Source organism: Brassica napus, chromosome A1, assembly GCF_020379485.1.
Source record: "Brassica napus cultivar Da-Ae chromosome A1, Da-Ae, whole genome shotgun sequence".
Lineage (NCBI taxonomy): Eukaryota > Viridiplantae > Streptophyta > Magnoliopsida > Brassicales > Brassicaceae > Brassica > Brassica napus.
Genome location: NC_063434.1, coordinates 10,490,889 through 10,507,155, shown reverse-complemented (window position 1 = coordinate 10,507,155; position 16,267 = coordinate 10,490,889). Strand labels below are relative to the sequence as shown.

At 41.7% G+C, this 16,267-nt stretch overlaps 3 protein-coding genes across 5 annotated transcripts; all 3 read left to right on the top strand.

The window, feature by feature from the left end:
- The first annotated feature begins 127 nt into the window (after window positions 1-127).
- Window positions 128-3,720, top strand: LOC106425415 (phospholipase A1-Ibeta2, chloroplastic-like). Its single transcript, XM_013866145.3, has one exon. It carries the CDS (start codon window positions 795-797, stop codon window positions 2,331-2,333), a length of 1,539 nt encoding a protein of 512 aa, XP_013721599.2. The 5' UTR covers window positions 128-794; the 3' UTR covers window positions 2,334-3,720.
- A 2,592-nt stretch (window positions 3,721-6,312) lies between these two features.
- Window positions 6,313-14,031, top strand: LOC106425366 (RGG repeats nuclear RNA binding protein A-like). Of its 3 annotated transcripts, none has more exons than XM_048767567.1 (8): window positions 6,313-6,857; window positions 6,950-7,027; window positions 7,121-7,208; window positions 7,293-7,361; window positions 7,446-7,569; window positions 7,713-7,871; window positions 13,436-13,486; window positions 13,564-14,031. In XM_048767567.1, exons 1-8 carry the CDS (start codon window positions 6,692-6,694, stop codon window positions 13,741-13,743), a joined length of 915 nt encoding a protein of 304 aa, XP_048623524.1. In that variant the 5' UTR covers window positions 6,313-6,691; the 3' UTR covers window positions 13,744-14,031. The 3 variants fall into 3 exon arrangements, with proteins under 3 accessions (XP_048623524.1, XP_048623511.1, XP_048623484.1); XM_048767554.1 differs by having other exon boundaries at window positions 6,358-6,596; window positions 6,690-6,857; window positions 6,950-7,208; XM_048767527.1 differs by having other exon boundaries at window positions 6,369-6,857; window positions 6,950-7,208.
- A 207-nt stretch (window positions 14,032-14,238) lies between these two features.
- Window positions 14,239-16,199, top strand: LOC106425365 (pentatricopeptide repeat-containing protein At4g16835, mitochondrial). The gene has a single exon (XM_013866100.3). The coding sequence runs from the start codon at window positions 14,253-14,255 to the stop codon at window positions 16,197-16,199; it is 1,947 nt and encodes a 648-aa protein (XP_013721554.2). The 5' UTR covers window positions 14,239-14,252.
- Window positions 16,200-16,267: the final 68 nt, after the last annotated feature.

Genomic DNA, 16,267 nt, shown 5'->3' with positions numbered 1-16,267 from the left:
ATCATAATGTCTAGTTTATTATTCATTTCGGTCACATTATGGTACACCCTCATGCATTTACTGGTAATCATGTGGATCCTCGAGCTAGTTCGATTTTTTATTGTTATCAAGATTACAATATTAAGTAAATGCTCGAAGGCATGGAGGTGTTTGTGCTTCAGTGGACATAACAACCCGAGCTATAGGGAAATTGGTGAAGAATCCCATCAGCTCTCTCAGGTACAGGGGACCTCATAAAGTTGGAAGGTCTAGTGAGAAGATGGTTTGAGATATCTACTCTTTAAAACAATTTATTCTTTTATTCTTTACACTCTAGCATAGTAACCACCTCATTGTAAATTCTCCAATGATCAATAAATTTGAAATTTCATTTAAAAAAAATATTAAGTACATTTATACGTACTGTGGTATGGTCATCAGGTACCATTTGTGGTTTATATTTTGTATCATTTGCATGTGCAAAGGATAATAGCAAGACTTTTCTTGAAAATTCACGGAACGTTTAAAGACGTATAATGGAAACGGTCCAAAATATCCTAGAAAATAGCCAGCCAATACTGGTCCTAAAGAATTTCAATATTCCTTAAAACATAAAGGATGTAAACAAATCAAATAAAAACAAAGTCAAGTCAACAAACGAGAGTCAAAATAGTAATAAAAATCAAATACAAATCGAAACAGCTAGCTACCATCAACATTTGCATTTAAATAGATGATCATATTCGTTTAGCATTTCTGCTCTTGTCAACATAATAACCTGAGCCCTCTCGCTCTCTCTCTTTCCATAATCGCCCATGCAGATACTTACGCCTAACACCGACTTATTCCACCCACAACGTAAACTTTTTACATGCAGTACCATAACCTCGACGTTGATCCCAACGAAGCCACTCTCCGTTTCTACGGCACGGAAAACAAACAGAGAACATCTCAGAAACCTTGAGAACGTTCTTAAAACCTCCACAACCTCTACAGATAATCACGACAATAACGTATCTTCTCGTCCAGTTAAGACGACAACGTCAACGTCTACGTTACTAGGAGGTTTGAGTTTGGCGAGAATCTGGCCTCATATGAAAGCCGCCGTTGACGAAATGTCTCCGAGGATTCTAAAGCGGCTTCAAAGACTTCTCTCAAAATCATCGGAGGAGCGTTCGCCTAAGAATAAACTCGGGTCTAACTGGCGAGAGCTACACGGGTCCAATAACTGGGCCGGGTTGCTTGATCCTCTAGACGAGAATCTACGGCGAGAGATTGTCCGTTACGGTGAGTTTGTGCAGGCGTCTTATCACGCGTTTCACTCGGACCCGGAAGGCTCGCCGAGAGACATCGCGTTACCAGATGGTTCATTTAAAGTGACCAAAAGTCTTTACGCCACGTCATCGGTTCGTTTACCTAAATGGATCGATGACGTGGCACCTGATCTTAGGTGGATGACTAAACCGACTAGCTGGGTTGGGTACGTGGCTGTCTGTGATGATCCGAGGGAGATCCGACGGATGGGGAGGAGAGAGATCGTCATCGCGCTACGAGGAACCGCCACGTTGCTCGAGTGGTCAGAGAATTTCAGACCGAATCTGGTTTCCATGCCTGAGCCAAAACCCGATCCATCCGACCCGACCCGGCCTAAAGTTGAATGCGGGTTCAATAGCCTCTACACGACGGCTAGCCAACAAGCGCCGAGTCTCGCCGAGTCGCTGGTCGGAGAAATCAGCCGGCTTGTGGATCTCTACGCCGGAGAAGAGCTGAGCATTAGTGTCACCGGACACAGCCTCGGTGCCGCCATCGCTCTCCTCGCAGCCGGCGATATCGCCGAGCGTGTCCCCAACGCGCCTCCGGTGTCGGTTTTCTCGTTCGGCGGGCCTCGTGTAGGGAACAGAGAGTTCGCTGACCGGCTAGTATCCAAGGGAGTGAAAGTCCTCCGCGTTGTGAACAGCCAGGACGTGGTGACGAAAGTCCCCGGGATATTCTCCGACAAAGATAATAATAGCAAGAAGGGGCAGCAGAATCGTATAATGGAGATGGTGGAGAGGAACAATCCATGGGCTTACTCGCACGTGGGAGCTGAGCTGCGCGTGGACATGAAGATGTCTCCGTACTTGAAACCTAACGCTGACGTGGCGTGCTGTCATGACCTGGAGGCGTACTTGCACTTAGTCGACGGGTTTTTGGCTTCGAACTGTCCGTTTCGGGCAAACGCTAAAAGGAGTTTGAGGAAGCTGTTGGATGAGCAACGGTCTAACGTCAAGGTTTTGTACACTGGAAAGTCTTTGAGACTCAACCGTGATAGTATTGTCGATAATGGAGATGTTTTGCCTAGTCCGTCATCGTGACCTCTGAATTTCTCTTCCTACTTTATTTTTATTTTTTACTTGAACCCGTGTCCGCGCTTCGCGCGGATTACATATTTAATTAAAGAACAGTTTAATTAAGATTGGGAGTTTTGATGTTTCTGAAAGTGTAAGTTAAGTTTTGTTTCTTTTATAATGCGAAGACGTTGGAAGCGGTGATCATTTTTTTATAAACTAAAGTAAGTTTGAATAATAAATTATGTTGATGAATTTAATATTCGTAAGAGAAAATAATATTTGAGTGTACTTATTTAATTGACGTAGAAAGCTGTAACGTAAATTTTAAAAAAGTTGACTGGTGTCGTTTGCTATGAAGTTTAGGATAGCAATTTATTCCTCTTTTGGAAGCGTTGTATGATATCAATATCGTTGTCAAAGTAGAAGCGCGATCCAGGTGTGGTTATGAGTGATAGTTTCCCTGAAAAAGTGAAATATTTGTAAGCATTTAGTTTGACATAAACTTTATGTTTAGTTTATTACCTTCATGTAACCGTAGAATGATACTTGGGATGATTACGATTTGGTTTTTTTGGTAGATATGGGATTTAACTCCCTGAAATTAGACGTCTCTTTGTCCCATAAAGTTAAACGTACCAGTTTGGATCTACAAATAATTATTGTATTATATTTCAAATTTTTATATTTTCTATATATCTAGGGTATTAGGGTCATTTTGGGCATTTTTCTACATGTCATCTCTACAATTAAAAAAATAAACATGAGACAGATAATTTTATTTAATGTTGGTAATATCTTATGCATCATCTATAAAATAAATATATATTCATATATAACATTCCAGATTTAGTAATATTATTATTTTTATATAATTATACAATTTGTATTACTAAAGCTTTTTAAAATATGCAATTTTTAAACATCTAAATATCTAATCATATGATATTTAGTTTCTTATATATCTACAAAATTTTAAAAATATTGTTTAGGCCAAATGTTTGATAATTATACAATTTTATATCATTTTTATTAGTTTTATACAATTTGATATAATATATATCAAATCTATATTAAATTTTATTAAGATAATAATAAAATTTATAACATTTAATAAAAATTATTTTTAAATATAAGTTAGAACAACACTAAGAACCTCAATTGAAATAGCATAATAGTGGGATGCGTGAGAAGCTTTGTGATTCAACATGCCTCCGGTCACTGTGACGAAAGACTAAACAAAAGCATGTAATTTCATAAAATAGAATGAGTTTTTTAGTTTCTTGGTATCATATACCGTAAATGGATATTGGGCTGACTTCAGTATTAACTGGGATTCAAATAAATTGTTTGGGCTTCATAATTGACATAGATATCAGTCCAGTCTCAGATGAATAGGTAGATTGATTGGCCAGGAATTTTCTGCCTATGTGGCACATCTTAGAAGTCTCCAAAATAGCTGCTTTTATATAGTAGGATAAGTTTATATCTTATTTGGTGTCGGACTTCTGTAAATTAATATACATTTATGGATAAATTGTTTGCTAATTAAATACAAAGAATAATAGTGTATGAACCAAAAGATTTTTTGAAAAAATAATTTTAAAAACATAGAAGGAAAAAAATGAAAAAAAAAGAAGCGGCATTTATACATGAAGATCACTTTTAGAATTTTTGGAGAAACAAATGCATATTCTGATTTCTGGGGAATTTAATTTAAAACTTTACCTCAAATTTAAATATCACTTTTTAAATTTATCTTAAAAAGATAACTATTTTCTTTAATATTTTAAATTTGAAAACTAAAATTGACATTATCATTTATAAATGTTTGATGGAGACAAACAACATGTATGATGTGGACAATGCTGGAAACTAACTCCTCCTTTGTTTCTGGGAGCGAGACGAACATTGTTTTTTTGGAATAAATTCATATTCTCTCCTTTTCAAAAATGTGAATATTCCAGAGAAATTTTTTTTCTTCAAAAATACATATTTTATATTTTTAATTCAAATTTTGTAAATTAATAATGAAAAATTGTTAAGTTTAAAAACATTAATTATATTTTTAAATTTTTATTGGCTTAAAAATATAGGAAATATAAATTACAAAAAAACTATGTATTTATAACTAAGTTCTAATATATTTTATTAAAAAGTGTTAAAATTCTAAAACATGTATTATTTTGAAACGGAGAGAGTACTTATTATTCCTCTATTTCATAAGTAGCTAATTTGAGAAAGATTGTTTTTGTTTCAAAATATAATTAGTTTGAACATTTTAATGCACTTTTGTCTTTGTTGAATATTGTGTGACTAATTAAATTATTTCTGTTTTTTTATAATTGGTTAAACTTATGAGTATTAAATAATAGTATTTTTATGTAAAATTACTTACAATTTGAAACAGTGGGAATAGTTTCTAAACCAAACGAATCCAAGACACTTCAACTTTTTTTCTTCTTAAACGGTTAATCTTAGATTTACGTTCCAACACTAAAAATAAACAGAAGTAGACTCAAACTAAAAAATATTCACTAAGTAATTTTGTTGAATAATATTGTTGTTACAAAAAAAATTCACTAAGTAATGAAAAAATAATATGGTTGGTTGCTTTAATAACACACACTTTATTATTGGCATGTGATTCAGCCTTAATGCCCTATCGCTCACTCTTTATTAGCATCACGTAAAATTAAAAAAAAAGAGAGGCTAAAGAAGATGCAAACAAAGCCCAGCCCACTCCAAATTAAATGAAAACGTGAAGCCCAGAAGCGACTTAAGCCTGTTTGACATGTCCAAACGAAATGTTCTGATTGGCTGATTATTTTTGGTGATGTGGCAGCCTAGAGACTCAGCATATTGGCCTTTTAGTATAGTATAGATTTTTATACAATTCATTAATTAAGCTATTATTATTTATTGTTTGGATGGGAAAAAAGCTATTTATTTTATTTATTAGTAGTCGCCATTGGCCGATGATAAAAGTTGTGTAATGTAAGACTTTTGGCGTTGTTTAATTCTTCTACAAAGGCGTGAAGATAATTAAATATGTCCTTGCATGGAAACGAAAAAAATAAAATGAGGGTGTTCGTTACCATTGTATATTTTTAATGTTAACAAAAATATGTGTAGCCATGTCTGAAAAAACACAGTTACAAAAAAAAAATGTCTGTCAAAACATCAAGCTAAACCGTCTTATTCTGAAAAGATAGATTTCCTATCTTTTCTTTCATCTCGGGTTCTCTACAGCCTATATAACAAAATCACAAAGAATAAACGCTTGCGCATGTATGGTGATGCGGAACACAAAGTAAGAATAACATTACCTTGGTTACTCTATAGTAGAAATGTCATTTCGTCTATTGATAATAGGAATCCAACAAAGTACTTTTGATAGCCTTCAAAAGGAGAAGAAAAGAAAACAAGAGTACTTTTGAGTTTTGACGGGATGCACTTTTTATTATATTCTGTATAACCGACATACTGTTAGTTAAGTAATCCAAAATGTAACTAACTAATGATAAAACAAAATTTCATAATTCAAAACTTGTTCTTATTATTTTATTTTGCATTTTCACTTGTAACTAATATGAATCATATTTGGTTTTAGTAGTTATGTTTATTTGACCAAAAAATTATGTTTATATATCATGTTTTCAAAAGAATTGTGTTTGGTTCTTCTCCGTTAAGGCTCCGATTCATCGGAGTTCCTTTCAGCCGCTTCAGTTTCGCCGGAGGAAGACAGTTTTTCATGTCTTGACGCGTGTCTATTGGTTGCAGGGTAACCGAACACGTGGTGGATGGTGCAAGCTTTTTTCTTCAACGGGTTCTCTCTCTTTGGGTTTGGGCTCAAAGTTTCTGTAAATGTTGGGCCTTTGTGTTGGGCCTTTGCTAAGTTTCGTCCGACCCGTAGTTTGGGCTTTGTTTCTGTTTTGTTGGGCTTGATCCTGTTGGATCTTGTACCTTTAATAAAATACCAGAGGAAAAAAAAATATCATGTTTTCAATATAAACATTATCACATGTAACTATTTTCATGTTAAGTAATTGCAAAATATTTAAAATGGGCCAAGAAAACCAAATAATACTAAAATGGGCCATAAAACAAATAACATAATGTGAGTTTTTGTTTTTGTTTTTGTTTTGGTTTGGTATCAGAATAGAATACACAATTACACATCATCATATCTAGTGATTACGTGTTGGCTTTTTCGGTCACAGTTCCTATCCTAACACCCATTTATCGTCGTCTCCTTCGTTCCGACCTTTTGTCTCTCTCTTTAGACCTGTTAGTTAATCCATGGCTTCACTTAGTTGTTACTAGTTGTGTTTGTCTTCTGTGTGATAGTAAGTATCTGTAATAACTCGTATTTGATTTAAGGAATGGCTACTTTGAACCCTTTTGATCTGTTGGATGACGATGCTGAGGATCCGAGCCAGCTCGCCGTCTCCATCGCTGCTGATAAGTCCAGGAAGCCTGCACCTGTCTCAGGCTTGCCTGCTAAGTCAACTCCTCCGTCTTCGAAGCAGCCTCCTCCTTCTCAAGCTGGTCTCAGATCCACTTTACTCTATTCTTCTGTTTGGATTTTTTTTTGTATTTGGTATCTGATTGTTTTGTATGTTGTTCTTGTTCTTAATTAGTGAGAGAGGCTAGGAGTGATGCTCCACGTGGCGGTGGTGGTGGATTTAGCCGTGGTCGTGGTGGTTACAACCGTGGAGGTAACAATGGATATTCAGGGGGATACAGTAAGCCCTCTGAGGAAGGAGACGTTTCAAAGCCTTCTTATGAGAGACGTGGTGGTGGTGGTGTAGGTCCTCCGCGTGGTGGTAGACGTGGTGAAGCTGGTGAAGGTGAACGTCCTCGAAGGGCATTTGAGCGTCGTAGTGGAACTGGCAGAGGGTCTGTCTCTCTGTCTGTCTTACTCTTATTCTATTGCATATTATCATCAATCTCATAAAGCTTAAGTTTATGTTATGGTTATAGGGGTGACTTCAAACGTGAAGGAGCTGGTCGTGGAAACTGGGGAACACCAGGAGAAGAAGTTCTTGCTGTGTATGCATTTTGTCATTGATTGCTTGTTTTTAAGTGAAAATGATTGTGAATTTGGACTAAAAAGAAGCTCTTTGTCTCTTTTAGCGAGACTGAAGAAGTAGCAGCTGGGGTTGAAAACGAGAAGGATGTTGTGGAGAAGCCTGCTGATGATGATGCTAACAAGGAGAACACTACTGAAGTTGAGGAGCAGAAAGAGCCTGAGGTTAAGGTAATTAGAGGAATTAAGAGAGATGTTAGGTTGTTATTTACAGTTACACCACTAGGTATTGTTAATAGGACATGGAACACAACTTATATACTTGTCTTGGCTTTTTATTCGTATTGATTGCTTACTGGTTTGTGTTTTGGTAGGAAATGACTCTGGATGAGTATGAGAAAATACTCGAGGAGAAGAGAAAGGCACTTCAATCTCAGAACACCTCTGAGAGGAAAGTTGATACCAAAGTGTTTGAATCAATGCAACAACTCTCAAACAAGAAGAAGTCTAACGATGAAATCTTCATCAAGTTGGTAAAGACATATTACTTCCCTGTCTTGTTTCTTCGTTGTCGATGTTATGGATTGTATTAAGAAACGAAAGAGATTCGTATTGATAAAGAAAGATCGTAACAAACTAGAGAGTATCTTAGGGTCTCTCTCTCCCTTTACAACTTTATGATCAAATCTCTTGATGCCTCTCCAATACAATACTCACTCATATAAATAGAAAAGGTTCCTACGCAGCCAACACATCACGTGGGATGTTTAACAAGATCTCCAGCTCACCATCTTTATTCCTTATTCCTCATAACCGCATACTCAAGTGGTCCTCTGCGCCACGTCACAGCTCTCCGTTGTCGTCTTCTGCTGACTCCCTTTCTTCCTTCTCGTATACTCATATAGCAAGGGAGGTCGTAACGCTTCATATCTAACATTACCCCCCTCTGCAAAATTGACCTTGTCCTCAAGGTCAAACTCTGGAAACTGTCCCTGAATCACTTTCTTCCATTCCCAAGAGCTCTCATAATCTGGTAATCCCTTCCACTGAATCAACAACTCGTCTTGGCCTGATACAGGACTCACTCTCGACCCCAACACCTTCTCTGGCTGAGCTACCAGCACTCCCTCTGCTGTAAGTAAAGGAGGCAGTGGAGAGATCGTGTTATCATCTCCAATAGCCTTCTTAAGTTGTGACACATGAAAAGTAGGATGTATCTTCGCATCCTCCGGTAACTTGAGCCGATAAGCAACCTTGCCCACTCGTGCAATTACCTCATATGGACCGTAAAACCGGGCTGATAGCTTCTCATTGGCACGCCTTGCGAGAGACTGTTGTCTGTAAGGACGGAGCTTGAGATACACCATATCCCCAAGCTCAAACTCTACCTCTCTGCGATGTCCATCGACTTGCTTCTTCATTACTTGTTGTGCATGACTGATGTGCTCGCGAATCAAACTCAGCATGTTATCCCTCTCAATCAACTTACTCTCCAAGTCAGCGTTGGAAGTGGACCCTTGTTCGTATTTGAGGATGAACGGGGGGTCACGACCGTAGACTGCCTTGAACGGGGTCATCTTGATAGCTGAGTGGAACGACGAGTTATAACATAGCTCTGCCCACGGTAAGTACCTTGACCAAGCCTTTGGTTTGTCACTCGTATAACAGCGAAGATACGTCTCAAGTCCTCGGTTAGTTACCTCAGTTTGGCCGTCAGATTGTGGGTGATAGGCTGTGCTCATACACAGGGATGTGCCTGCCAGTCTAAACATTTCCTTCCAAAACTGGCTGGTGAAACCTTATCTCTGTCTGAGACAATGGTTTTAGGAAAACCGTGCAGCTTCACTACCTCTTGAACAAACACAAGGGCCACTTCAGTTGCTGTGAACGGATGTCGCAGTTTGATGAAATGGGCATATTTCGAGAGACGATCTATGACCACTAGGATCGCGTTGAACCCCTCTGACTTTGGTAACCCTTCTACGAAGTCCATGGCTATATCCTCCCATATTGCCACTGGAATTTCCAATGGTTGTAGCAGTCCCCCTGGTGCCAGAGTCGAGTACTTGTGGCGCTGGCAAATGGAGCAAGCAGCTACGTACTTCCTTATATCACTCATCATTCCTGTCCAGTAGAACATGTCCCCTATCTTCTTCTGTGTACGTTGTACACCTCCATGACCCCCCATGAGCCCATCATGGAGTTCTCTCAGTATCACCCCAATCAATGAAGAAGTTCTGGGTAAAACAATTCTCCCTTTTCTCAACAACCTTCCCTGGATCACCTCATAGTCCTTGTGATCTCCTACATGAGCTAGCACTTCCTCGCGTAACTGCTGGAGAGCAGGATCCAGAGCCAACTCTTTCTCGACGTCCTTAAGTTGAATGGCTGTCAGTATTGATAAAGCCATCAGCTCCGTAGAAACCCCACGCCGTGACAAGGCGTCGGCAGCTTTGTTCTCCAAACCAGGTTTGTAATGAATATCAAAGTCAAACCCTAGGAGTTTCGTCAACCACCGTTGATACTCCAAGTTAATCTCCCTCTGCTCCAACAAAAATTTGAGGCTCTTCTGGTCTGTTCGAACGATGAACTTCCTCCCCAAAAGATAGTGCCTCCATTTCTGTATTGCGAATACAATGGCCATGAGTTCACGCTCGTAGACTGACTTGAGCTGCTGCCTTTCTGATAACGCTTGGCTATAGAACGCTATTGGCCGTTGATTTTGCATAAGGACCGCGCCCAGCCCTCTACCCGAGGCGTCTGACTCCAACACAAACTGCTCCTGAAAATCAGGCAAAGCGAGGACTGGAACAGTTGTCATAGCCTCCTTGAGTCTTGTGAAAGCTTCATTTGCTGTAGCACTCCATCCAAACTTGTCCTTCTTGAGTAACTCAGTAAGAGGTCTTGCAATCAAGCCATAGTCCTTGACAAACTTTCGGTAATAGCCTGTGAGACCCAGGAAGCCCCTCAAATCTTTAACGCTTCGAGGTACTGGCCATTCTGTCATCGCCACTATCTTCTTCTTATCTGCTGCGACCCCATTCTCTGAAATAATATGCCCCAGATACTCTATGCTCGTACTTCCAAACTCACATTTCTTCATGTTTGCATAGAGCTGATGTTGCTGCAACTTCTCTAACACCAACTTCACATGTAACGTGTGTTCTTGAGGACTCTTACTGAAGATCAGTATGTCGTCGAAGAATACCAACACGAACTTACGGAGATAGGGACGGAATATCTCGTTCATGAGGGATTGAAAGGTGGCTGGTGCGTTAGATAATCCAAACGGCATTACGAGGAATTCGTAATGCCCATCGTGTGTACGAAACGCCGTCTTGGGTATGTCCTCTGCCTTGACCCGTATCTGATGATACCCCGAACGTAGGTCAAGCTTGGAAAACACCACAGCTCCTCGTAACTCATCCAGTAGCTGGTCTATCATGGGTATTGGGTAGCTATCAAGCACCGTCACCTTGTTGAGAGCGCGGTAATCAACACAGAACCGCCAACTTCCATCCTTCTTCTTGACCAAGAGAACCGGACTTGAGAAAGGACTAATGCTTTCCTGTATAATCCCTGCCTTCAACATCACCGCTACTTGCCTCTCTATCTCCTCCTTCTGCACGTGAGGGTAACGAAATGGTCTTACGCTTACTGGATTGCTTCCTTGAGTGAGAGTGATAGCGTGTTCTCTCCCTCTGGACGGAGGCAACCCTTTTGGTTCAGCAAACACTTGCTCAAACCGAGTCAGTAACTTCTGCATAGCCACTGGTGCTCCTTGTTTACCCTTCTCCTCCGGGAGTAAAGCCCTACACTCAACAACTACACTTACTTCAGTTTGTGCCAACAACTTTCTCATCGCTTTGAATGTCACCTCGGAACTACAAAGATCCGGGACTCCTTGAAGCGTAATCAACTTCCCTTCCATGGGAATTTTCAGGATCTGCAGCTTCCAATTAACTCTCATTTCTCCCAACGTCTCGAGCCATTGGATGCCCAGTATGATGTCCACATTGTTGAGTTCGAGAGCCAGGAAGTCCGACGTAACGGAATATCCTTGCATCGACAATGTGACATTCCTACAAATCCCACCTCCTCTGACCGGCCTCCCCGATCCCGTTATAACCCCAAAGCTTTGCGTTTCTTCAGCCACGAGCCCCAACTCTCTCATCAGACGGGAGTCGATGAAATTGTGGGTGGCTCCACTGTCGATGAGCACAATAGCTTGAACCTCTTGAATCGACCCTCGGAGTTTGATCGTCTTAGGTGATGAGATACCCATCATCGATCGCGAGGATAAGGCTGCACACTCCGCAAATTCCATCGCCTCCTCCTCATTCTTCTCTTCTTCCACCTCCTGATCCTTCTCATCGACCTCCTCTTCTTGGACAACCAGCACCATCAGTTCTTTATTTGGGCAGTCTCTTCTGGCATGCGATTTCTCGCCGCATTGGAAACACAAGCCTTCCGCTTTATATCGCGCATACTCCGCCGGCGATAGTCGACGGAACGGCGCCCTGTTCCTCCCGTTGAAATTTGAGTTCTGGTTCGCCGGCTTCTTCTCCGCGACCGTGTTTTTCTCCTGCCCTTGATAGGTCTTGGGCCGTTGATTGTTCTGAGGCCCAGACCCACTACTCAGATTCGGCCCACTACGTGTCGAAAAGGAAGACGACACCGTTTGACTACCTCCTTTAACTCCCTTTCCGGTTTGCGTCCCCGGTGAAGGATCGCCGTAGTTAACCCACTCCTCCACAAGTTTTGCCACACTCATCATTTTCCTCAAACTCCGAGGTTCCATCAACTTCACCCCCGCCTTGATTTGCGGCTTTAACCCTATCATAAACGCCGTTTCTAGCACCGTATCAGAGAGCTCTGGCGCGTTTGACGCCAGCGAGATGAAGTCTTTGATATACTCCCTCACCGTGCCCTCCTGCTTCAACGTCATCAGCCGTTCTCGAGCGGTGGTCTCGTGGTTAGTCGAGAACTGCTCCAAAACCCGGTATTTCATCTGATCCCAACTCAAAAAAGGATTTCGGTCTCGTTCCCAACGGTACCACATCAACGCCTCCCCATCGAAGCACATCCTCACCACTCGCAACTTCCGCTCTTCTGAGAACTCTCCAAGTTCAAAATATTGCTCAACACGGAGGACCCAGCTTTCTGCGTTTTCTCCGTCGAAGATCGGAATCTTCAGCTTTCTCGGCAGATCATCGGGTCCTAACTCGTTCTGCTGCCACTGGTGATCAAGATGGTTCCGTGAGTGGTTACGTCCGTCATACTCCACCTCACGTCGACCCTCACCGACCCGTGTAACAGACTCTGATCGAACCCCCGATGTTCCGGCGCGAAAGAGACCGCTACCCTCCTCCTCGGTTGCGATCTGCTTTCCCGAACGTTGCATCGGTGGCGAGATCTCTTCCTCCATATGACTCTGCAGCGTTGCTTGGAACAACGCCGCAAACTCCTTCTTCCTCGTCTCCTCGGTCTCATCCAAACGCTTCTCCAAACGTTCCATCACGCTCATCCGACTTCGGATCTCCATCACACTCTCCTTGAGATCCTCCATCGAACGTTCCACCACCCCAATCTTGTTCATCTCTTCTCTCAATCCATCTAACGTCGCATCAATCTCCGCTTTCTTCCCAGGCGCCATCGGGTCCAGTAAAGAAATGGCTCTGATACCAAGTTGTTATGGATTGTATTAAGAAACGAAAGAGATTCGTATTGATAAAGAAAGATCGTAACAAACTAGAGAGTATCTTAGGGTCTCTCTCTCCCTTTACAACTTTATGATCAAATCTCTTGATGCCTCTCCAATACAATACTCGCTCATATAAATAGAAAAGGTTCCTACGCAGCCAACACATCACGTGGGATGTTTAACAAGATCTCCAGCTCACCATCTTTATTCCTTATTCCTCATAACCGCATACTCAAGTGGTCCTCTGCGCCACGTCACAGCTCTCCGTTGTCGTCTTCTGCTGACTCCCTTTCTTCCTTCTCGTATACTCATATAGCAAGGGAGGTCGTAACGCTTCATATCTAACAGTCGACTGGAAGCAGTCTTAACCTTGATTTTTGATCTATTTCTCAGGGTTCAGACAAGGACAAACGCAAAGATGACAAAGAAGAGAAGGCTAAGAAGGTTTTACACTGTTGTCAGAATCAAACAGTTTGTAGAAGTCAGTAAGTTTGCTTATGGATGTGTTTTGTAATTTACAGGCTGTGAGCATTAATGAGTTTCTGAAACCAGCGGAGGGTGAGAACTACTACCGAGGAGGTCGTGGTGGCCGTGGACGAGGTGGTCGTGTTTCAAGTGGTGGTGGATTTAGTGGTAACCGTAGTGAAGCTGCGCCTGCCATTGCGGATACTGCTCAGTTCCCATCTCTTGGGGGCAAGTAAAGAGATCCATCCATGAACACACGTCTGAAACACACACTCATGCGGGAGTTTCATGCGAGAGTCGTACTGTTTGCATGTATGTTGTCAGTTGTAAATTTTTAGTTGTCTGTCAGTTTTTAGATTTTCTGCAAACTTATGCCTGACCGTTTTTTTTTCCTTTTTTTAATTACTTTTGAAACATTACTCGCTTTTAGTTTACCACTTCTTTGTCGTTGTTTTGTTGTTTATGAAAACTTGTTTTAGACAGCCAAGTCTAATGTTATCGGTTTTGAGTCTTCTTTGAGTTCACTCTGTCATCTCTTTCCTCATGTTCATAGTTCTGTAATAGACAAATATTAAAAAGATTCAATAGTTTATTTTCTATTAACAGTTGTGTGATTTAAGATTCTCCCGATGGTATGTGTTTTGTGTGTAAAGTATATTTACCAAAAACATTGTGAAACAAGACGTTCCCTTGATGTTTTGTAGGAACCGATTAGTTTGTCCTGTTACGTCATAAACCCAGAGAAATGCTTTCTCGCTTCAACATTCATCAGCCATGGAAAGTTCGATTCTTTTCTCGTTCCACTGGAAACCCAGATGCCATTTTGGTGGGATCATGTTCCTCTTCCTCTCTTCCATCGCCAGAGCCATCGACTAAACCTTCTTCTGATCAAAACCAGATCTTCCCGTTGAACAAGCTTATTGCAAGACATGTACGTTCTGGAGATATAGACGGAGCTCTCAGAGTGTTCCACGGAATGAGAGCTAAGAACACCGTCACATGGAATTCTCTTCTCGTTGGGTTTTGTAAAGATCCAAGTAGAATTAAGGAAGCACACCAGCTGTTCGACGAAATCCCTGAACCAGATACTTTCTCCTACAACATCATGCTAACTTGCCACGTTCGCAATGGAAACTTCGAGAAAGCTCAGAGCTTCTTCGACCAGGCTCCGTTCAAGGACGCTGCGTCATGGAACACGATGATCACAGGGTACGCACGAAGAAAGGAAATGGAAAAAGCGCGGGAACTGTTCTACGCCATGACTGAGAAGAACGAGGTTTCTTGGAATGCAATGATCTCTGGTTACGTAGAGAGTGGGGATTTGGAAACGGCGTCACGTTTCTTCAAAGCGGCTCCCGTTAGAGGCGTGGTGGCGTGGACGGCGATGATCACAGGGTACATGAAGGCCAAGAAGGTTGAATTAGCTGAGGCTGTGTTCAAAGACATGACAGTGGATAAAAACCTCGTAACTTGGAACGCTATGATCTCTGGTTACGTCGAAAACTCTCGCGCGGAGGATGGATTGAAGCTTTTTAAAGCAATGCTAGAGGAAGGCGCTAGGCCTAACTCGTCTGGACTGAGCAGCGTTCTGCTCGGATGCAGCGAGTTATCGGCCTTACGGTTTGGGAGGCAAGTTCATCAGATAGTGTGCAAATCATCTACACTGTGTAATGACATTACCGCGTTGACGTCTCTGGTAAGCATGTACTGCAAATGTGGAGAGCTTGGTGATGCTTGGAAGCTCTTTCAGGGGATGAAGATGAGAGACGTTGTGGCGTGGAACGCGATGATCTCCGGGTACGCACAGCACGGGAAAGCTGAGAAGGCTTTGTCTTTGTTCCGTGAGATGAGGGTTAACAAGACCAGACCGGATTGGATAACGTTTGTTGCTGTTTTGCTGGCTTGTAACCATGCTGGGATGGTGGATACTGGCGTAGAGTATTTCGATTCCATGGTGAGAGATTACAGGGTGGAACCAAGGCCTGATCACTACACTTGTATGGTTGATCTTTTGGGCCGAGCTGGGAAGCTGGAGGAGGCGTTGGAGCTGATAAGATCAATGCCGTTTAAGCCGCACGCTGCTGTCTTTGGGACGCTCTTGGGGGCTTGTAGGGTGCACAAGAACGTGGACTTGGGTGAACTCGCAGCTGAGAAACTACTTGAGCTTGACCCGAGTAACGCAGCCGGGTATGTACAGCTTGCGAATATATACGCTTCGAGAAACCGTTGGGAAGACGTTGCAAGGGTTCGCAAGAGAATGAAGCAGAGCAACGTTGTGAAGGCACCTGGTTATAGCTGGATCGAGATTCGAAACAAGGTTCACCATTTCAGATCAAGCGATAGGATTCACCCGGAGCTAGACTCAATACACAAGAAGCTGAAGGAGATGGAGAAGAAGATGAGACTAGCTGGATACAAACCGGAGCTAGAGTTTGCTTTACACGACGTAGAGGAAGAGCAGAAGGAGAGGCTCTTGTTATGGCATAGCGAGAAGTTAGCTGTTGCTTATGGGTGTTTAAAACTCCCTGAGGGGTCACGGATACAAGTGTTCAAGAACCTGAGGATCTGCGGTGATTGTCATAAAGCAATCGAATTTATGTCGGAGATAGAGAGACGAGAGATTGTAGTGAGAGACACGACAAGGTTTCACCATTTCAAAGATGGGTCTTGCTCTTGTGGCGGTTACTGGTAAAAAAATAAAAGACAAGAGATTTGACTCTGGACAGGTCAAATCTGATGTGAGGACAGTATTTAAATACG